Source organism: Leopardus geoffroyi, chromosome B1 (genome assembly GCF_018350155.1).
Source record: "Leopardus geoffroyi isolate Oge1 chromosome B1, O.geoffroyi_Oge1_pat1.0, whole genome shotgun sequence".
In the NCBI taxonomy this organism is placed as follows: domain Eukaryota; kingdom Metazoa; phylum Chordata; class Mammalia; order Carnivora; family Felidae; genus Leopardus; species Leopardus geoffroyi.
Genome location: NC_059327.1, coordinates 184,196,197 through 184,218,908, shown reverse-complemented (window position 1 = coordinate 184,218,908; position 22,712 = coordinate 184,196,197). Strand labels below are relative to the sequence as shown.

Sequence of the window (22,712 nt, the reverse complement as noted above, 5' to 3'; positions counted from 1 at the left end):
TAAGGATTTCTAAGGCAAAGTTCTCATTGTGCGGTGGAGATGGAAATCTACACTTTCTGTTTCGACAGGGACAATGACTTTAATAAAATTTCTGGGGTGCCTGGATGGCTCAGTTGGTTTAGTGTCCAACTTCGGCTCAGGCTACGATTTCACGGTTTGTGAGTTCAAGCCCCACCTGGGCTCTGTGCTGACAGCTTGGAGCCTGGAGCCTGCTTTAGATTCTGTGTCTCCCTCTCTCCCTGCCCTCTCCCTCCCTTTCTCTCTCTCTCTCTCTCTCTCTCTCAAAAATAAATAGTCAAAATAATTAAAATAACACAATTTCTAGAAACACAGACAGGAGTCTAAAGGGATCTGTCTACCACTGTAGCTCTTTTTGTGCTGGCCTCACTATCTCTTTGAGACAGAATTTTTTGGGAGAAAGGACCATTTCTTACTCATCTTTGTATTCCTTGCCTTTCTTAGCACAGAGCAGGTGTTCTGAAAAGTTTTGTTAAATTGAATTGGAAAAAGAGAACAGAGGGCATTCTAGAATTGAATTATAACCCAACACACCTGCTTCTATGTATGTAAGAAACAAATCTTCAATACTAGGATTAAGAATTTTTGTTTTTATTTTGCTTGGGCAGGTCTTCCGAATCAAATCCCAACTTCTTAATTGCTGCTTTAAAGACTGCAAATCGTTCTCCCCTCAGAAAAAAAAAAAACTTAAAAATTGTTGTTTTTTAGCATTTAGTTTTGAGAGACAGAACATGAGTGGGGGAGGAGCAGAGAGAGAGAGGGAGACACAGAATCAAGTGCAGGTTCCAGGCTTGGAGCTGTCAGCACAGAGCCCTACGTGGGGCTCGAGCTCGTGAATGGTGAGATCATGACCTGAGCCGAAGTCAGACACTTAACCGACTGAGCCACCCAGGCACGCCTTTAGAAAAAACGTTTTAAAGCCTCTATCTGTGCAAAAAATTGTACTGGGCACTTTCACGTACATTGCTACCTTTATTTACTTTCCATTCCCTTGTCAATAGCATTGGACATTATTTTTATTTGCTCATCTCAAATTTAATATTTATTAATATTTACTGATATTTTAATACTAGGTACATCTTTCCCCATAGTGTCCCCTCAGGTAGGTATTTACCTTCCTGTTACAGACAAGAAAGTTGAAACTCTGACAGGGGAAGGGACTTATGCAATTTTGGGGTACATAGCAGAGGGAGCTATGTTATTTTCTGGCTCTAGATACCATGGCTTTCTTCTGCTCCACAGTTTCATCTTCTTTCCTTTATGTGCTTTAAGACCCTTCTCAACCTAAGCATTCTTTTTTTTTTTAGTTTATTTATTTATTTTGAGAGAGAGAGAGAGAGAGAGAGCGACCCAAGCAGGCTCTACGCCGACCCTGGTCTCTATCTTATGAACCATGAGGTCATGACCTAAGTGGAAATAAAGAGTCAGACACTTAACTGACTGAGCCACCCAGGTGCCCCTCAACCTAAGCATTCTTATCTCTTTAATTATTAATCACCTCACCCCTTTCAGCCTCAAAAGAACTCTCTCCATGGTTTTCTTTTTCTGTTCAAAGTGACGTTTGTGCTGGAGATTTATGCATGGGTTGGGTGTTGGGATGGAGAGGCTCTAAAAGGTTGGGGACATTTACTCATCTACAAGTTGGAGAAATTCAGAGTTGTGGGGGAATGTTTGTAGAGAAACTACATGTTTTGTGGAGTCTGTCATTAATTGCTTTTACATACTTCTTTTTCCTGCCTCTTTCCAAAGTTGTTTTTAATAAACAAACGTGACCAAATGGGTTATTTGGAATCTGTATTTACCATTACAATATTCTGAACAGTAGTATTAGGAATGACAGGGCGTTGTGCAGAAATTCCAAAGGTCCAGGCCTTTTTCTATCATGTAGAATTTCTATCATGTACCTGCTCTAGTCCTTTGTTACTCAGAACATAGTTCTTGAACCATCAGCATCCAATCTCCTTGGAGCGTGCACCCCAGAAATGCAGATTAGTAGGTCCTACAAGAAGCCTATTGACTCAGAGGATCTGATTCAATATTCCGTTGAAGTTTAATGTAGTTAGGCTAGAGTAGTTTTTGCAGTAATCTTGGTCTGTTTCTTTGGAATCTTATCTTTGCTTTGCTTAAGGTACATGCATAAACACATTTGAAATTAATTCTGGATTGTTTTGGTGAGGTTATTCTAATGTTGCTATTATTCCATAGGGATTTTTCCAGCTGTCTTTGGGAATGCCATTCAATTAGTTAAATCAGTTTTTTCTAGATCTACTAAAAATCTTTGATATGTTTCTTTGAAGGCAAGAACCCAGTTTTATTTACCTTTGTGCCCACACAGTTTCTTGTATGTAAATGCTCAATAATTGAAAGCTGAATGGATTTTCTTTTTGAAAGCTGGACAGATTTTGAATAAATGAATGAATGAATGAATGAATGAATACATGAATACATGGACGAAGAGGAATCTCGATGGTACATCCCTTGGACTGGGGCAATGTCTCAGCCGTCCTTGAATTGCCAATGCTTCACAGAAAACCTATCAATAAATGCTTCTTGGTTAAGTTGTAGCTGTTTGATGAAAAGATGTTGTCTATTTATTCCCGGTATAAGACCGCAGAGAATAGAAACAGGAGAAGTGGAAAGAAAATGAAGTACTAGCCACCTTCACAATTGTTATCTCAGCCGATCATCACAACATCTTGTGAACTGGTATTATTTTACAGAGATAGAAATTGAGTTCTGAAATGTGAGCACCTCACCCAAGAACCTGATAATCCTTGGGAGTAATTTTTCCACGTAACTGTGTGCACAGCCCTGTTTCTGCAGAGACTGAAAGGTGGAAAGGAAAGGATCCATTATAATAAAACACAAAAATACACGATTCTGAATTCCCCCTGCGCATCAGAGGCGCTGCAGCTCTGGAAGAGGTACAATAAGCAGGAACAATGGCATGAAAAACTACCCCCAACCGGGGCGTTTTTCCGCCAGCGGAACGCAAGCGCCGGGACCTTGAGCCGCCGGGGGGACCAGAGAGGAACGGACTCACGGCCCGGCAGTTGCCTGGTAACGCCCGCTGAAGGAGTCCCGGCGTCTGAAGGTCCCGGAGAAGTGTCACTGGCCCCGAGTGGGACCCCGTAGTCCGTTCTCTCCGCGCCAGCCTGTCCCCGCGGCTTGGCGGGCTAGGGCAGGGGAGATGTTGCAGGAGGAGTCGGATCTTTCTCTCGTTATTGCCCAGATAGTCCAAAAGCTCAAGGGCTCCAATTTGTACGCTCAGTTGGAACGGCAGGCCTGGGTGAGTGAGGCCGAGTGGGGAAGGATGGAGACGGGCGGGGCCGCGGCGATGCCTGGTCTCCTGCACCCCGCTCACCCAAGCCGGAGCCCGCCTCTGGTCTCCCCAGCTCGGCCCCCGGGCACCGAGGAACCTCCCTTGCAGGTGTAAACTCCACCGGCTCAGCCTCGCGCGTGGTGTAGTGGATTTTTAAAGGAGGGTGGGGCGCATCCCGCCTTTCTTTAGGCCCGAGAGCGCCGAGGCTCTTCATTCATACTGCAGCCCTTTCCAAGGTCTAATTTTTTAAGCTGCTGGAATCAGTAGCGATGCGTTGGACCACGTCTTCTCTCACATTTTTCGTCCTGTGGGTGGGTTTGGACGCCCCCCCCCACCCCCCCCACCCCCCCCCCCCGCCAGGTGCCTTTTTGCTTTCCGGCAATCCGTCACCTTCTTGCACTCTGTCCTCTCTGCAGTGATTTCTTACTTCATCGCTCCACCCGGCATTTCCTGAGTATTTTCTAACGTGCCAAGTTCTTTGGAGGCAGAGATTGATCAGGAGATCTTTTTGTGTGAATGTCTTATAAATGGAGTCGTACAGTGTGTAAAGTTGTGTGTCTGGTTTCTGTCATTCGGCATAAGGCTTTTGAGATTTATTCACATTTTGGTATTTCACTAACTCTGTTCCTTTTGATTGCTGAGTAATATTTCAGTGTTTGGATGTACTGTTTGTTTATCCGCTCATTAGTTGCTGGGCATTTTCAGTTATAGTTGTGGGCCGTTTTCGGTTATAGAGGTTATGAATAAAGCGGATATATACATTTTGATACAGCTTTTTGCTTGAATATCTTTCTTTTCTTTTGGATAAATACCTAGGAGTGGAAATCCTGAGTTCCATGGTTAAGTGTATGTTTAATTCTGTAAGAATCTGCCAAACTTTTCCGGAGTGGCTGTTATTACTTTGCATTTCCACCAACAGTTATGAGGGTTTCAGTTGCTCTGCACCCTTGCTAGTACTTGATACTAGTTTTTATTAATTCATTTTTACTTATTAATTACACTCCTCTGGTAGGAGCATAATGATATCCTGTTGTGGTTTTAATTGCATTGCCTTTATGACTAATACTGAGCATCTTACTATATGTTAATACCTTCTTTGATGAAGTAGTTTGTGCAAATCTTTTGCCCATTAAAAAAAATTGTTTGTTGGGGCGCCTGCGTGGCTCAATCAGTTGGGCGTCCGACTTCCGCTGAGGCCGTGATCTCACAGCTCGTGAGTTCGAGCCCCGCCTCAGGCTCTGTGCTGACAGCTAGCTCAGAGCCTGGAACCTGCTTGGGATTCTGTGTCTCCCCCTCTCTCTGCCCCTCCCATGTTCGCGCTCTGTCTCTCTCTGTCTCTCAATAATGAATAAACATTAAAAATTTTTAATTGTTATTTCATTGTTGAATTGTAAGTATTCCTTATATATGACACAAGTCTTTTATCAGATAAGCATCTTGGAAATATTTTCTGTCAATCTGTGGCTTCATCTTTTCATTTCCTTAACTGGATGTTTCAAAGAGCAAGACTTTTTTTTATTTTGATGGCAATTTTTTTTTATCAGTTTCTTCTTTTGTGATTTGTGTTTTTATGCTGTGCCTATGAATCTTTGCCTAACCCAAGGCCTCAAAAAGTTTCTCCTAAGGTTGGTTCTAGAAGTATTATGGTTTTAGTTTTTACATTTATATATGTGATGCATTTTGAGTTACTTAAAAAAATTTTTTATGTTTTATTTATTTCAGAGAGAGAGAAAGAGAGAGAGAGAGACAGAAAGAGAGAGAGTGCAAGCAGGGGAGGGGCAGAGGGAGAGGGAGACACAGAATCCAAAGCAGGTTCCTGGCTCTGAGCTAGCTGTCAGCACAGAGCCCAACGTGGGGATTGAACCCACCAACTGTGAGATCATGATCTGAACTTGAAGTCAGATGCTCAACTGACTGAGCCATCCAGGCACCCCTTGAGTTAACTTTTTGGTATAGATAGATAGATGTCCAATATTGTACCTATTTCCATTACCTATTTGTTGACTACCTATCCTTTCTCCACTAATTTCGTTGGTTCTTTTGTTGAAAATTAACTTAGTAACACACACACACACACACACACACACACACACACACACAACTGTTTCTGGCTCTTAATCTGTTCCACTGATCTATTTGTTTTGATTTTTGTAACTTTAAAGTAAGTCTTGAAATCAGATATTTAGTTTTCCAGCTTTGTTCCTCTTTTTCAAAATTGTTTTGGCTCTTCCAGATCCTTTGTTTTTCCATTTAAAGTTTAGAATCATCTTGCAAATTACTACAAAAAGTTTACTGGGATTTGGATTGGGAATATGTTGAATCTGTAGGTCAATTTTGGCAGAATTGACATGTTAACAACATTGAATTTTCTGCCTATGAACACATTTTATCTCTTTATTTCTATTTTCTTTATTTTCTCTTGTTGGTGTTTTATAATTCAGTATACAAACCTTGCACATATTTTGTTTAGATTTTCCCCTAAGTATTTCTTGTTTTCTTGATGCTATTATAAATGCTATTATAAATTCTTTCTCATTTCATTTTCCACTTGTTTGTTGTCAGTATGCAGTAATATGATTGATATTTGTATATTTACCTTGTATCTTGTGACCTCACTAAACTTGCTTGTTAGTTATAGTACCACTTTTTGTAGGTTGCATAGGATTTTCCAAGCACATGTGTCATATGTGAATAAAGACAATTTTACTTCTTCCTTGCAGTCTGTATGCCTTTTATTCTTTCTTTTTTTTTGTCTTGTTGCACTGGCTAGTGCCTCTACTGCAGTGGTATATAGATGTGTTCTATTAGGTTGAGGAAGCTCTCTTTTATTCCTTGTTTTCTCAGAGTTTTATTATGAATGGATGTTGAATTTTGTTAGATACTTTTCTTGTGTCTGTAGAGATGCTCATGTTGATATGGTGAACAACACTGATTGGTTTTGAATGTTGAACCAATTTTGCATTCTTGAGATAAATTCCATTTAGTTATGATGCATTATCCACATATACATTTTTTATTCAATTTGTTAATATTTTGTGGAAGAATTTGTGGATATTTTCATGAAAAATATTGGTGTATAGTTTATAAAACTGTCTAATTTTATCAGGTAATGCTGATCTCATAAACTGAGTTGGGAAATGTTCCCTCTTTCCTATTTTCTGGAAGCATTTGTATAGAATTAATACTTTTCCTTCTTAAATGTTTGGTAGGATTCCCAGTAAGGTCACTGGGGCCTGGAGTTTTCTTGGTGGGAGCATTTTTAATAAAAAAGTTAAGTAAAAAATATACTCAGGGCAGTTCAGGTTATTTACTTGTTGAATATTCCATATGTATGTGAAAAGAATGAGCATTCTGCTCTGGGTATTCTGTAAGTGTCAATTAGGTCAAGTAGATTGGCAATTTTGTTCAAGTGAGTACGGAGGCTTACTGAGTATGGAAGTCAGTACAGTGGGGGTCAAGCTAGGCTTGGGTTTTGTTACTACTGTCAATAGCTTCAGTGTACGATAGGCTTCAAATTTGGTGGGCTGCTGTAATCTTGTGCTTAGAAAGGGTTCTGGACTACGGGAAGGGTTTTCTCATTGTACTACATCCTGTGCTTTCATCTGCCTCTGCTTGCTTGTGCCGCGGAGAGAAGTCTCTCTCCCTACTCTTATCTTTCTCTTAGCAGTAGAAAGTTGTTACTCAGTCCTAAGCTCATGGTAGATACAGGCATTCTCTAATATACAGTCCATTTGCCTTGGGAATGGGTCTTTCTCAGTGTTCCTTCTTCTTCTCTTCTTGGCAGCCGAACTCTGCCTTGTATCTGTGGCAGATGATGGATGAAAGAGAGATTCCTGACCCTCATTAGAGCTGGCTCACTTCTGCTTTGTACTGGTGTAGGATCCTGGGCCCAAGAGAGTTGGATTGATTGATTGATTGATTGATTGATTGATTGATTTTTACTTTACCATGAGTAAGATCATTTTTGCGTCTATCTCACCCCCAGAAACAATTATTGCCTTGTCGTTAGAGTGCGACGTTTTCTGAACCCTCTCTCAGAGGTTTAAGGTCATTTCCTCATGTGAGAGGAGAGTTTAGAGAAGGTAGCATGGTTTTATTCCTGTGCTGGAGGGACAGCTTATCCCTTCTGTGCACCTGTGTCACGAAAAAGGGCTCTCTGCCCATTCTCTGCTCTGCCCCCATTCTCTTGGGTGGGAGACCCATGGAAAAGAGCATGAAAGTGAGTGTAAATTCCCCTTGTGTTTTGAGCTCCTAGTTATTCTAAACGGACATATTACCCCACATGCAGTCTACTATAGTTAAAATTTTAGCTGTATTTCTTCTTGCTTGTGTGGTAGTTTCCTTTTCCTCCTATGCTCTGCCAAAGTAAAATAGTTTGGAGTCCCATCTGTCCTTGGAGGGACTTGTTATTCTTTGAGATTTAATTCATTTGGTTGTCCTACAACCTCAATTTTCTGGTGGGTTCAAAAGTTATGATTGGGTAGATTATACCACTTTTTCTCATTGTTAGGGTGGGAGAGGCATGCTCTTGTACTGGCTTTCGACATCCTGTGTATTAGTAGAACTCCAATAATAAATGTTGAAGGATTACATCTGTGTCCATGAGAAAAATTGCTCTGTAATTTTCCTTTCTTGTAACGTCTTTGACAAGCTTTATATCAAGGTTATGCTGACCTGATGAAATGAGTAAGAGAAGAGGTCCCTCCTTTTTTATTTTTTGTTTGCTGTAAGAGTGTTATGAGATTGTATTCTTTCTTTCTTAGGTGTTTGGAAGAATTCTCCAGTGAAGTCTGTGTCTTAGACTTCCTTTGGGGAAGGTTGTTTTTTGTTTGTTTGTTTTGTTTTTTTAATTAGCAGACTTTATTTTTTAAGGTTTGTTTATTTATTTATTTATTTATTTATTTATTTATTTATTTATTTATTTTGAGAGAGAGAGCGAGCACACAAGCTGTCAGTGTGGAGCCCGACATGAGACTCAAACCCACAAACCAGGAGATCACGACCTGAGCCAAAACTAAGAGCTAGATGCTTAACCAACTGAGCCACCCAGTAGCCCTTGTATTTTTTTTTTTTTTTTTTTTTTTAGAGAAAGTGTGAGCAGAGGAGTGAGGCAGAGAGGGAGAGAGAGAATCTTAAGCAGCCTCCACACTCAGTGCAGAGCCCTGCTTGGGGCTTGAGCACATGACCCTGGGATCATGACTTGAGCTGAAATCAAGAGTCGGTCACTCAACCCACTGAGTCACCCTGGAGCCCCTAGCAGACTTTACTGTTTAGAATAGTTTTAAGTTTACAGCCAAACTGAGCAGAAGATAACAGAATTCCCATATATTCCCATTTCCCTTGCACACAGTTTCCCCTATTATTAACATCTTGCATTAATGTGGTACGTTTTTTACAATTGGTGAATAAATATTGATATACAGTTATTAAATAAAATCTGTAGTTCACATCAGGATTCACTCTTTGTGTTGTACAGTTCTAATGGTTTTGACAAATGTATAATGTCATATAGTCACTATTTCAGTATCTTGTAGAACAGTTGCACTGTCCTAAAAATCCTTTGTGTCCCACCTACCCCCCCCCCTCCTTTCCTCCCAAGCCCCTGGTGACCACTGACTTTTCTGTCTCTATAGTTTCACCTTTGAGAATGTCATATAGTTGGACTCATGCAGTATGTAGCCTTTTCAAACTGGCTTCTTTCACTTGGTAATATGCAATATGTTCCCCTATGTCTCTTTGTGGCTTGATAGCTGTTTTTTCCCTTTGGAATAATATTCTATTATGTGCATGTATCACAGTTTATTTATACATTCTATTGAAAGACATCTTGGTTGCTTCCAAGTTTTGGCAGCTAAAACTGGTAAAACATTCCTGTGTAGATTTTTGTGTTGACATAAGTTTCCAACTCACTTGGTTAAATACCAAGGAGCATAACTGCTAGAGTGTATGATAAGACTATGATGAACTTTGCTGGAAACTGACAACTTATCTTTTAACGCGGCTGTACCATATTACTCTCTCATTAGCAGTAAGTGAATGTTTCTGTTGCTCCACATCTTCACCAGCATTTGTGTTACCCGTGCTTTAGATTTTAACCATTCTGATAGATGCGATAATCTTACTGCTGTTTTAATTTGCAGTTCTTTAATGACATATAACACTGTGCATCATTTCAGATGTGTATTTGCGATCTGTGTACCTTCTTTGGTGAGGTGTCTGTTCAGATCTTTTGCCCATTTTTAAATTGTATGTTCTTTCTTGTTGAATTTTAAGAGTTTGTTATATATTTTGGGTACAGTTTTTTTTTGTATCCGTTATGTGTTTTACGAGTATTTTCTTCCAATTGAGGGCTAGTCTTTTCATTCTCTTAACAATATCTTTTGCAAAGAAGACTAAATTTTAATGGAATCCAACTTATCATTTTTTTCTTTTATGGATTGTGCTTTTGGTGTGTCTAAAGATTAATTGACAAGCCCAAGGTCAGTTAGGTTTTCTCTTATGTTATCTTTTAGAAGTCTTCTAATTCTGGGCTTTGAATTTAGGTCAGTGATCCATTTTGAGTTAATTTTTGTGAAGGGTATGAGGTATGTATCTAGATTTTTTTTTTTTTGTATGTGGCTGTCAAATTGTTTGAGGACAACTTGTTGACGTGTTGAAAAGACTGTCTTTGCTCTTCAAAAAAAAAAATCAAAAAATTGCATTTGCTCCTTTGTCATAGATCAGTTGGCTATGTTTGTTTTTGTATTTCTGGATCTCTAATCTATTCCATTGATCTGTTCGTCTAATTTTTCACCATTACCACACTGTCTTGATTTCAGTAGCTTTGTACTAAGCTGAAGTTGGGTGGTGTCAGGCCTCCAACTTCGTTCTTATTCTTTAATATCATATTGGCAAGATTTTTAATAACATTAAGTTTTAATAGATATAGGAATATTAAGATTTTCTATTCCTTTTATTGTGAGTTTTGATAAGTTGTGTTTTTCAGGGAATTTGCCTAAATTTTTTTATGATAAACTTATATCTCTTTTTTTTTAAACTTGTTTTATTTTTTATTTTTTAAAATTTACATCCAAATTAGTTAGCATATAGTGCAACAATGATTTCAGGATTAGATTCCTTAGTGCCCCTTACCCATTTAGCCCATCCGCCCTCCCACAACTCCTCCAGTAACCCTCAGTTTATTCTCCATATTTATGAGTCTCTTCTGTTTTGTCCCCCTCCCTGTTTTTATATTATTTTTGTTTTCCTTCCCTTATGTTCATCTGTTTTGTCTCTTAAAGTCCTCATATGAGTAAAGTCATATGATTTTTGTCTTTCTCTGACTGACTAATTTCACTTAGCATAATACCCTCCAGTTCCATCCACGTAATTCCAAATGGCAAGATTTCATTCTTTTTGATTACCAAGTAATACTCTATCGTATGTATGTGTGTGTGTGTATATATATATATATATACCACATCTTCTTTATCCATTCATCCATCGATGGGCATTTGGGCTCTTTCCATACTTTGGCTATTGTTGATAGTGCTGCTATAAACATGGGGGTGCATGTGTCCTTTTGAAACAGCATACCTGGATCCCGTGGATAAATGCCTAGTAGTGCAATTGCTGGGTCGTAGGGTAGTTCTATTTTTAGTTTTTTGAGGAACCTCCATACTGTTTTCCAGAGTGGCTGCACCAGCTTGCATTCCCAACCTTATATTTCTTTTTAATGTCTGAAAATTCTAATACAATTTCTGATAGTGGTAATTTGTGTGCATGCATGTGTGGTGTGTGTGTTTGAACAGTTTTGCTAGGGGTCTCTCAGTTGATTAATCTCATCAAAAACAATTTCGGCTTTGCTGATTTTGCCTTAAATTTGTATCATATCTTTATTATTAATTGCTTCTCACTTTCTTTAGGATTGATTTGCTGGGTTTTTGTTTTGTTTTGTTTTGTTCTGGTTTTGGTTGTTTGGTTTCTGTTGTTATTAGTTTCTTGAACTGGAAGTATATATCAAGGACTTGAAACCATTCTTTGTTTCTAAAATATGTATTTAAGGTTATACTTTTCCCTCTATGCACTACTTTAACTGTATCCCACAGTTTTAATGAATCATATTTTCATTATCCTTTCATTCAAAATATTTTATAATATTTTTTGTAATTTTAAATTTGACCCAAGGGTATTCTAAAGTATATTGCTTAGTTTCTAAGCACTTGAGATATTCTATTTATGTAAAATTTTAGGGACTTGCTTTATAACCCAGTATATAATCCATTTTGCTAAGTGTTCCATGTGCACTAGGAAAAAATGTGTATACTGTCACTGTTGGTTCAATGAGATATGCCACTGAGGTCTACTTGTTAATTATGCTGTTCACCTTTTCTATAATCTTACTGAATTTTTTCTGCTTATTTTATCAGCTATTGAAAGAAATATGTTAAAATCTCCCACCGTGATTGTATCTTTTTCTATGTCTTTAACACTCAGTTTTTTGCTTTCTATATTTTAAGGCTATTTTATTGGTTGTATAAGATTTATATTGTGATATCTTCTAGATGGCCTAACCCCTTAGTCATTATGAAATGTCCTTTATTTCTAGTGAATTTTTTGCCTTAAAATCTGTTTTGCTGATGTTAGTGTACCTATACTAGCTTTCTTTGGTTAGTGGTTGCATAGTATGACTTTTACCATACTTTTATTTTCACCCTTTCTGTGACTGTATTTAAGATGTGTCTGTTGAAACCATTGGCAAAATATAGTTATTTTTTAAATCCAGTCTAATAACCATTGTCTTTTTTAAAAAAATTTTTTAATGTTTATTTTTGAGAGAGAGACAGAGAGTGAGCAGGGGAGGGGCACAGAGAGAGAGGAGATACAGAATCTGAAGCAGGCGCCAGACTTTGAGCTGTCAGCACAGAGACTGACGTGGGGCTTGAACTCATGTACCGTGAGATCATAACCTGAGCCGAAGTTGGACGCTTAACTGACTGAGCCACCCCGGAGCCCCACAGCCATTGTCTTTTAGTTGTATTGTTTAGTCTATTTACATTCAATGAATTTACTGATATATTGCATTTGTAATTCCTGTCTTAATATTTGTTTTTTTAATTGATCTATTTGCTTTATATTATGTTTTCTTTATTTTTCTGATTATTCAACTGTTATTCAAATGTTTTATTATTTTTCTCTCTGTTAATGTGTTAGTTACACATTGTTTTACTGTTCTTTAAATAGCTACCCTAGATGTTACAAAATTTATTTTTGATTAATCTCATATCAATTATATATGTAATGCATAAATCTCAAATAAATTATTACTTTTACTAGTTCCCTTTTATATAATTCTAGAACTTAGAACACTTTACTCATTTATGGCTTTTTCCTTTTGTTATTTTTGCCATGCCTTTTGTGTGTAGTTTAAATCCCTCAAGACATTGCTATTATTGTTTTGTAGCATCAATAGTCCATATTTACTCATATTTAATGACATTTTTATCCTTTTTTTGCTCATTTCCTTCTATATTTCCATATTTACCCTGAGATTATTTTTCTTTTATTATAACTATTTTTAGTTTCTTGGTGATGAATTCTTCAGTTATATTTGTCTGATGATGTCTTTATTTCATCTTCATTATTGAAGGATTTTTTTATGCATATAGCTTTCAAAGTTGGTAGTAATTTTTTTTTCAGCCATGTTGAGACTTTTTTTGGGGGGGGATTTTGGTGTCTGTTTTATGAAGCCAGACATTAATTTTTTTGTTATCCACTGGTATGCCCCCCACCCCAGCATACCCTGACTGCTTTTAACGTTTATGTCTTTGGTGTTTGGTAGTTTTGTTAAAATGTGCTCTGGTGTGTTATTATTATTTGTTTGTTTTATTATTTGTTGTTTGAATTATTGTATTGTTGTTTATATTGTTGTTGTTTGCATTATTATTATTTAATTTATTCTGGTTTGAGTTTGTGGGGCTTATTAAATCTGGGGTTGATATCTTTTCACCAGTTTTGGAAAATTCTTGGCCATTATTTGTTCCAGTATTTATTCTGCCACATTTTCTCTCTCCTCTCTTTCTGAGACTTCAATTTATACATGTTAGACTTTTCACTGAATCCCACTTGTCTCCAGTACTCTTTTTCTGTGTTTTGCATTATTTTTTTTTCTCTGTGCATCAATGTGGATCTTTTCTTTTCACCCTCCACTTCACTAATCCTGTTGAGGCTATTTTCACATCTCCTGGTGAATCCATCTAATGCGTTCTTATTCACATGGTGTATTTTTCAGTTCAAAATTTCCAGATGTTTCTTCTTTATGGTTTCCAGTTCTCAGGTAAAATTATCTGCTTTTCATCTATTTTGTCCATTTTTTCCTCTTTTTCAAAAAACATATAATTCATAATTATTTTAAAGTCCTTGTCAGTTAACACCAATATCTAGATCACGTGTAGATATCTGTTTATGGTGTTTTCTCTTAGCTTTGTTTATTTAATTTTGTCTGTTGGTGTGACTAGTAAATTTTTATTTGATGCTAGACATTGTGTACAAAAAACTGTAAAGCTTCTAGATGATATCTAACTTTATTGAGGATTCACCCTCTTCTCCACTGGGGAGATAGTCTTATGACTGGTTACCATAACCCAATTAGGGAATGTTCTGTATTGAGGCTGAGTTTTAGACTCTTAGGCTCAATCTTCCTCTTTTTTTTTTTCCTGGCTCTCCAAGGGTTTCAACGGAGAATTTGATGTATTCTAGAGGTCCTTTTCCCTTTGGGTCCCAACGTCTAATCTTTTTCTTGTCAGACTTAAAAAAACTTTTCAGAGGTTTCCTGCTTAGGTTTTTAGCTTTCTACTCTGCAGAATCCCAGTATTCAAAAAAATTTCTTGAGGACAAATCACAGCTATGTGCTTAAGACCTCCAAGTCTGGGGCAAAGCTCTCCTTATTTCTCTGTCCACTGTTGGTAGCCCTACTTTGTACTGGGTTGGTATTGATTCTCAGCCTCTTGTCTATGCTCAGAATGATTCCAGGGAAGACATGGCTATAGACACCAGTTCATCTCTCAAGATGTTTCCCTTTCTGTTACTTTAGTTCTTGTTCTCTCAGCAACTCTCTTCTGCCTTCAGATAGTTGATTTTGCTCCCAGGCTTTACTAGTCGTTCTCTGCAGGTCTGCTGATCAGCTCCTCCATCAACTTGGAAATATAAGTCTCATTTGTGAGGATTGAACAAGATAATATGCCTGGCACATAGTAAGTTCTCGGTAAACATAAGCCTGAGCATTCCTTGAAAGTCCAAGTAAGATTGCTTAATACCCTCACTGCTTATTAGGGCCCTTCGAAAAATGTTCAAAATCCTTGATTATGCCTACAAAGCTTGGTGATACTGTTCTTCACTCTACTCTTTCAGCCATGACCATCCAAGCTTTGTAGGTCTCACATAACCTCCCAGTTTAGTGGCTTGTAGTACCTGGAAGTTTTTTTTTTTTTTTTGTAATATTTATCACACCTGCATTTATTTTTTATTTTATTTTATTTTTTGGTTTGTTTATTTTTGAGAGAGAGAGAGAGTGGGGAGGGGCAGAGAGGGAGACAGAGGATCTGAAGCAGGTTCTGAGCTGACAGCAGAGAACCCAATGCAGGGCTCAAACTCATGAACCAGGAGATTGTGACCTGAGCTGAAGTTGGGTGCTTAACTGACTGAGCCCCCAGGTGCCCCTGTATTTATTTTTGAAATGTCTGCTTTCCTCATTAAAGTGTAAGTTTCATGAAAGCAGGAAGAGAGTATGTCTGCATTGTTCTGCTCTATCCTACACCTAGCAAAATGACTGCGTGAGCCAGGTGCTCAACATGTATTTAGGAAATAGAATAAATCTAGAGTTTTCTTTTTAATATTTTTTAAGTTTTATTTAAGTCCAAGTTAGTTAGCAGATAGTGTAATAATGGTTTCAGAAGTAGAATTTAGTGATTCCTCACTTACATATAACACCCAGTGCTCATCCCAACAAATGCTCTCCTTAGTGCCCATCACCCACTTAGCCCATCCCCCACCCAACACCCCTCCAAGCAACCCTCAGTTTGTTCTCTTAAGATTCTCTTACAGGGGCGCCTGGGTGGCGCAGTCGGTTAAGCGTCCGACTTCAGCCAGGTCACGATCTCGTGGTCCTTGAGTTCGAGCCCCGCGTCGGGCTCTGGGCTGATGGCTCGGAGCCTGGAGCCTGTTTCCGATTCTGTGTCTCCCTCTCTCTCTGCCCCTCCCCCGTTCATGCTCTGTCTCTCTCTGTCCCAAAAATAAATAAAACGTTGAAAAAAAAAATTAAAAACAAAAAAAAAAAGATTCTCTTACAGTTTGCCTCCCTCTCTGTTTTTATCTTATTATTGCTTCCCTTCCCCTATGTTCATCTTTTTTGTTTCTCAGATTCCACATAGGAGTGAAGTCATATGATATTTATCAGATTCTTCCTTTTTAATGTTAACTTGAACAGCATATGTGGAGTAGCTACTGTGTGCCAGATACTTTACTGGGCGATAAAAGATTGCTGGAAGCATCTTTACTTATAAGGAGTTCAAAGTCTTACACGAGACTCTGCTTTTCTTTGAAAATGTGTTTCCTTTAAGGATTTTTTTTTATTCAAGCTTGAGCTCTAATAAGTTAATAATTGTTTCTTAATTTATAAGAAAACTTCAAGTTCTAGAAAATAAGCAATGATGACAAATTCTTTGTTTTCAAAGCTGTTCGTATTTCAGAATTGCAAATAAGAGATTCAAGACCTGTGTAGGATATAACCTTATTTGGAGATTACTGTCCCAAGGAAGTATTTTTGTCTCTTTCTATTTTGAACTCCATTTATATTAATTAAATATGGTTTTTTATTTGATTATTCAATAAGTATTTATTGAGCATTTAGTATATGTTGGGCACAATTCTACTCCCTGGGGATACAACAGTGAATAAAATAAAGTTCTGCTATCATGAAGAAATGATAGTATTACAAATAAATACAGGTCCACAGTCTTTTATCTAAAACCCAGGGCCAGATATGTTTTGGAATTCAAATTTTTTTCTAATTTTATAAAGGTAATTCATGCATATTCTATGTTATTTACTATCCCTACCATGGTCTTGTAGCACCTTGTAATTATGTAAATTAATATTTCTGCAGCAAAATGTGTGAATTTTCATACTAAGTGTGATAAATAAGGACTATAAATAGTCTCATGTCAATTCAGGTCAGATCAGATTTTGCCACTAAGTGAGTTCAAGTCAGGACCCATTATGCTATCAATTCAATCAATCAAGTCTTTATGAAAAGACTTTGTTTTTCAAAGCTTTTCAGGTCTTGGAATTTTATTTTATTTTGCTTTATTTTTTAATTTTTTAATGCTTATTTATTTTTGAGAGAGAGCACGAGTGAGGAAGGGGCAGAGACAGAGAGGGAGACATAGAATCCGAAACAGGCTCCAAGCTCTGAGCTGTCAACACAGAGCCAGACATGGGGCTTGAACACGGGAATGGTGAGATCATGACCTGAGCCTAAGTCGGATGCTCAACCCACTGAGCCACCCAGGCGCCCCAGGTCTTGGAATTTTAAATAAAGGATAATGTAACATCAGTAAATTGCTTCGGTATAATAAAAAATAGGGCAAGGTAAGAGAAAGAAAGATAAAGCAGGGTAAGGAGATGATGAGTTCATGGGAACTCAACTTACATTTGGCTGGTTCTTGTGATACATAAAGTAAAAGATGTAATGTTATAGATTTATACTTTAAAAGAATATAATTATAGATGTTTTAATATTAAAGTAATCTTGGACTTGAAAAAATATGTAATACCAACTTTCCCTTAGCGTATATTCTCTACTGCAGATATTTAATAGAAATAAGCTAACTCTTAAAAGGCAACTTGACAATCAGTTTTAATAACATGCTTTTAAACAAGTGACTGTTTATTTGTTACGTGCCTTTACAATTTTAACCATGAGGGCAGTTTTCTGCCCCCAGCATTTTCCGTACTGTCTTCATTTTGTCTGAGTATACTCTGGAAGTGCTAGAACAGTGTTGGTTCAACTTAATTAGAAAACTAAAATCGCACCGAATATTTCAAAGACAAATATAAATGATTTTTAGACTTTCCCCCCACCATTAGCACTTCTTTTTTAACATTATAATTAAAGTGAATTTTAATGTATTCTTTTGTAGATTAAAGTTTAATTATCTAAGATCTTAGCCTGGTAACATGGAATTTTGTGTTTCTGGAAAGAGGTTATGTTTTTTGATTTCTGAGTTTTCCTGAGTTATTTTGTTATAAAGTCAACCTGCACCTGTTTGTTTTTTTTGTTTTTTTGTTTTGTTGTTGGTGGTGGTTTTAAGAGCTAGAGAGTGCGAGCAGGGGAGAGGGGCAGGGGTAGAGAGAGAGAGAGAATCTTAAGCAGACTCCACACTCAGCATGGAGCCTGATGCAGGGCTTGATCTCACGACCCTGAGATCATGACCTGAGCCAAAATCAAAAGTTGGATGCTCAACCGACTGAACCACCCAGGCACCCCAGGTCAACTTCCATCTTAAAATTGAATTTGCTCGCTCATCCTCTAGACACTAGAGTGATAGCTTAATTCAAATTTGATATTTAGCACCAAGATCAACATTGTTATTTTGTATCATTCATTACTTGTATTTAAAATGGATGTTGTGTAAAACCTCAAATGTTATTTCCATTCCATTAAGTGTTTAATAAGTCTTGTTGCTCAGATTGTTATTATGAATAATAGAATTGTAAAAGGAAGGAAACTGAAAGAAGATAGGCTTTGGAGAGGGAAGGAATAATATAACTGATAGGATGTTGTCATAAGTTCAGAACCCCAGAGCATCTCAGTGCTAGTGTCCCTCACTAAAAACCTTATGGAATTATATCTCAAATATTGTTTTTTATTTATCATTATCAGAAATATATACATATAGAGAGAATTTAGAGATCATAAAAAGGAGAGAAGGAACTGGCATTCATTTATCATTTATTATAGAGAAATGAATATTTCGTGGATTTAAATAGATTTTAATTAAATATATTTTCTTTAAGACATGTATAGATAGAACATATATCGGTATTGATAGGCCTGTGCCATGAGTAGGGCTTACTGGGGCGCCTGGGTGGCGCAGTCGGTTAAGCGTCCGACTTCAGCCAGGTCACGATCTCGCGGTCCGTGAGTTCGAGCCCCGCGTCAGGCTATGGGCTGATGGCTCAGAGCCTGGAGCCTGTTTCCGATTCTGTGTCTCCCTCTCTCTCTGCCCCTCCCCCGTTCATGCTCTGTCTCTCTCTGTCCCAAAAATAAATAAACGTTGAGTAGGGCTTACTGTCTTCTGTCTTTTTTTTTTTTTTTCCCTCTAGGGTGGGATATGGCATATATATGGTTAAGCTTCAGATTGACTACAGTTGATATATAAATTAATAATTTAGGGACTCTGATGGTGTTTGGTGTGTGAACCAGGGAAGAGTATCATCCTTACCCATATCTGTCTTGGCGTTTGTTGTGTCCTTTAATCCTGGAAAGTAAGACAATTGTAGGAGTGATGACAATACTGACTCCATCTTTGGCCCTTCATTTTGTTCATGTTCACTGGATCACCTCTCCTGGGGTTACGTGTTCCTGGCCCCTTGGGGATTAATATATATAAAACTTAGAAATGCCTACCAAGGCTAGGATGAGGGGAGGGTTGCTTTGACCTCTCATGAATCCATTAAACATAACATAATTTTTCTCTTTCCCGATGCACAGTTGTGCCACAAGATCTAAAGTTTAGCTGTCAATTAGGGGCATGCAGACTCTTTGATCTCACTACAGTGTCCTACACATCCTGTTATGCTATAAAACCTAAGGTCACACTAAGGTCTAACTTTATGGAGAATAAATATACAGCACCTGAATCGTCGTCTGCCTGATCCGCCCTGGCAGTAAGTTACCCGGTAAAACTCTGTGTAAACTTTGTGGGGTTTCATTTCTGTTCTCAAAGTGCCTTCTCAATTTGGGGGATACTTTGCTGTCCCTCCCCTACCTTCTAAAAACAGTGAAGACATGAATTGTGGTGTATAGAATTTCAAAATAAGGAACGTCTTATAGAATTTATGTACTTGAGGGGTAAGATAACTATTAACATATGGGTTTGCTTTGAGTAAGTATATCTCTTTGCATTTTATTTCAGCACCGGATTGATTAGAGAAGATCATGTAGGATTTTTGAATTAGGGAAGGCCAAGCTGAAGTGAGAGGGAAAAGATTGGTTACTAAATGTGAACTGAAGACTGGTTCAGTCATTAAGTGTGTTATGAAAGGAAGCTAAGAAGATATGGAATAAGGGGGATAAGACACCCAGTGGTAGCAGAGAAGTGAGTCAGCTGTGGGACGTCAGCAAAAGAAAACCAAGGAGGGCTACATCTTCAGGTGAGAGAACCCAGAGCAGGGCTTGAATTATACAACACAGATTGTAAGGCATGGTCAGCTTGCACAGAGCCAAAATTTCCAATTAGTAACTAAAACTCATTCCTGGCTACAATGCATGTCCACTGGGACTACTTGCATTTTAGAAACAGAGATGGTCTACAGTTCTGGAAAGAACCAAAAGTATTAGGAAGGACTGGGGATACCCAATTCAACATGTTTTTATCAAACCTCTCTTCTGTGGTGATGGAGGAAATTAGATAAAATCTAAAACAGTGATATTAATGATAAGCATGTTTGCAGATTGATGTGGGAAAGAGCACTTATTTATCACACTTTTTCTTTTAAAAAAAAAATTCTAAGTAATCTCTACACCCAACATGGGGCTCGAACTCATGACCCTGAGATCAAGAGTCGCATGCTCTACTGACTGAACCAGCTAGGCACCCCAGCTTTTTATGTCCCTCAATACCTTGTGAGTTCCTTGAGTGAAGGAGAATGATGTCTTTTCTTTTATGTTCAGCAACTGGCACATAGGAAGTGTTCAATTAATTATTGAAAGAAGACTGTAAATAAGTAGGATATAAATATACTGAAAGGACTGAAAGGACACAGCTCAGGACAGAGAAGGTTTAGGTAGCACTCAAGATGGAAATTTGGAGTGAATTCCCAATGTAGGCACAGCAAGAAGTTTTCTGTTGTAGGACACTTCCTGAGAGTGAAGGAGTTCAGAACAAGTCTCTCCAAAATGTGCCGCACTGGTACATGGACTGTTTTGAGCTGAAGACAGTCAAGATCTTTCAGGCTCAAGAGAAACTTTTTCCCCTCCCTTGACTACCCAGAAGAATCTAAATTGGGTGTCTTTTCCAGAAAAAGAGTTATTACTAGGGATACATTTTATTGGAGTGACTCATCTGTATGGCAGGGCAAATATCTAATTGTGAAAGACAGCTGTCCTCAAGAAAGCTAAAGTCTAGCACAGTGATTCTTAAAGTATGGTCTGTGGATCTCCAGTGGCCCCTAAGACCCTTTCAGGTCAAAATTATTTTATATAATACAACCATTAAAAAGCTTATTGTGCTAACATTTGCATCAGCACAGAAGCAATGGTGATGGGTTTAACTGCCAGTGTCTTAGCTCCAAACCGGGAACTGGTACCAAACTCATTCCAAAGTAGTACCAAAGTAGTCATTGTATTCTTCACCACTGAATAGTCACGGTTAAAAAAAAAGTCAGTTTTACTTGAATGTCCTTGATGAAACAGTAAACAATTATTAATTTTATTAAATCTCATTTCCTTGAATACACATTTTTACAATATTCTTTTTGAGGAAATAGAAAGTATGCATAAGACACTTCTGCTGTGTATTGAAATATGATTATCCAGAAAAAAGTATTCCTGCCGTTGAGATATGAGATGAATTGCCCAGCTCCTTCTACTCCTTTTTAAGTGAAACACCATTTTTACTTGAAAGAGCAATTGACAAACTATTGTCATTCGGACTTGGGCTGATATTTTCTCTAAAATGAGCAACATTGACCTGTTATTTCAAGGAAAACTATTATCTCTTGCCAATGATAAAATTCAAGCTTGAATCCACCACTGTGAAATTGATGGCTTCCCAATATTTAAACACTTTTCTGATGATATTGACGGTGATGTTAAAGAATGTTACTTTTTGATGTTTTTTGATAAAGTGTTTTTGATCTACTGCATCACTTCATATATTCAAAACGATCAATGCATAATGTTATGAAATCATGTATAGGTAGAAGAATGGTTTAAAGTACAAGGCAAAATGGTGCATGTTTATGTAATAAAACATAAAAAGTTTATTGATGTTCAGATTCCATATTGCAACTAATTTTTAGGTAAGTACTAGTCAAATTTTGGTATACTATTTATACTATTAAAGGAGAATATCTACAATATCTGAAAAGGATATTAAAATACTCTCCTCTTTCCAGTTACATCTCTGTGTGACACTGATTTTTTTCATACACATCAACCAAAATAACAGTGCCACAGATGGAATATCACAGCAGATTGAAGAATCCAGCTGTATTCAATTAAGCCAAACATCAAAGATTTGTAGAAATGTAAAACAGTGCCTCTTTTTCTCACGAATTTCTGTTTCTGAAAATACAGGTTTTTTTTAAATAAAAATATTTAGGCTAATATATAATGGGTTTATATTGTTATTTTTAAATGAATTAATAAATAATTTTTATTGTGGTAAAATATGCATAAAATTTACCATTTGAACCCTTTTTAAGTGTGTAGTTTGGTGACATTCATTAATTCACATTGCTTTGTGACCATCACTAAACCATCCATCTCCAGAACTTTTTCATTATCCCAAACGAGAACTTGGTACCCCCTAAACGCTAACTCTCCATTCCCACCTTCCCCATCGCCCCTGGCAACCACCATTCTACTTTCTGTTTCTATGAATTTGACTTTGTTGACTTTGAATTTGTTGTAAGCACTTCATATATGTAAAATCATATAGTATTTCTCTTTTTGTGACTGGCTTACCTTCACTTAGCATAATGTTCTCAAGGTTCATCCATGTTGTAGATGTGTTAGAACTTTCTTCCTTTTTAAGGGTTGAGTAGTATTTCATTGTGTGTACATATCATATTTTGCTTATCCATTTGTCTGTGGACACTTGGGTTGCTTCCACATTTTAGTTATTGTGAATAATGCTGCTATGAACGTGCGTGTGCAAATATATGTTCAAGTCCCTTTTGAGTATATACCCAGAATTGAAATGGCTGCATCATGTAGTAATTCAGTTTCCAATTTTCTGAGGAAATTCCATAATAATAAACAAATGTGTTTTTTTCTGTTTTAATTTCTTATGCTATAAATATCAGTTGATATCATCCACATAAAGTACTCTCAGATCCTCAATTTTTAAGAGAGTGAGGGTCCTGAGCGTTGAAAGTTTGAGAATCA

General features: G+C 37.4%; 1 protein-coding gene across 3 annotated transcripts in view; it reads left to right on the top strand.

The window, feature by feature from the left end:
• Positions 1-3,056: 3,056 nt before the first annotated feature.
• Positions 3,057-22,712, top strand: part of TBC1D19 (TBC1 domain family member 19) — a 147,650-nt gene continuing 127,994 nt past the window's right edge. Inside the window, exon 1 of one of the 3 annotated variants that reach the window (XM_045474319.1) lies at positions 3,057-3,307. In XM_045474319.1, the coding sequence (XP_045330275.1) occupies positions 3,209-3,307 (99 nt within the window). In that variant the 5' untranslated portion in view covers positions 3,057-3,208. The remainder of the gene's footprint in view (positions 3,308-22,712) is intronic. The other 2 variants (XM_045474320.1, XM_045474321.1) reach the window with 2 other exon arrangements.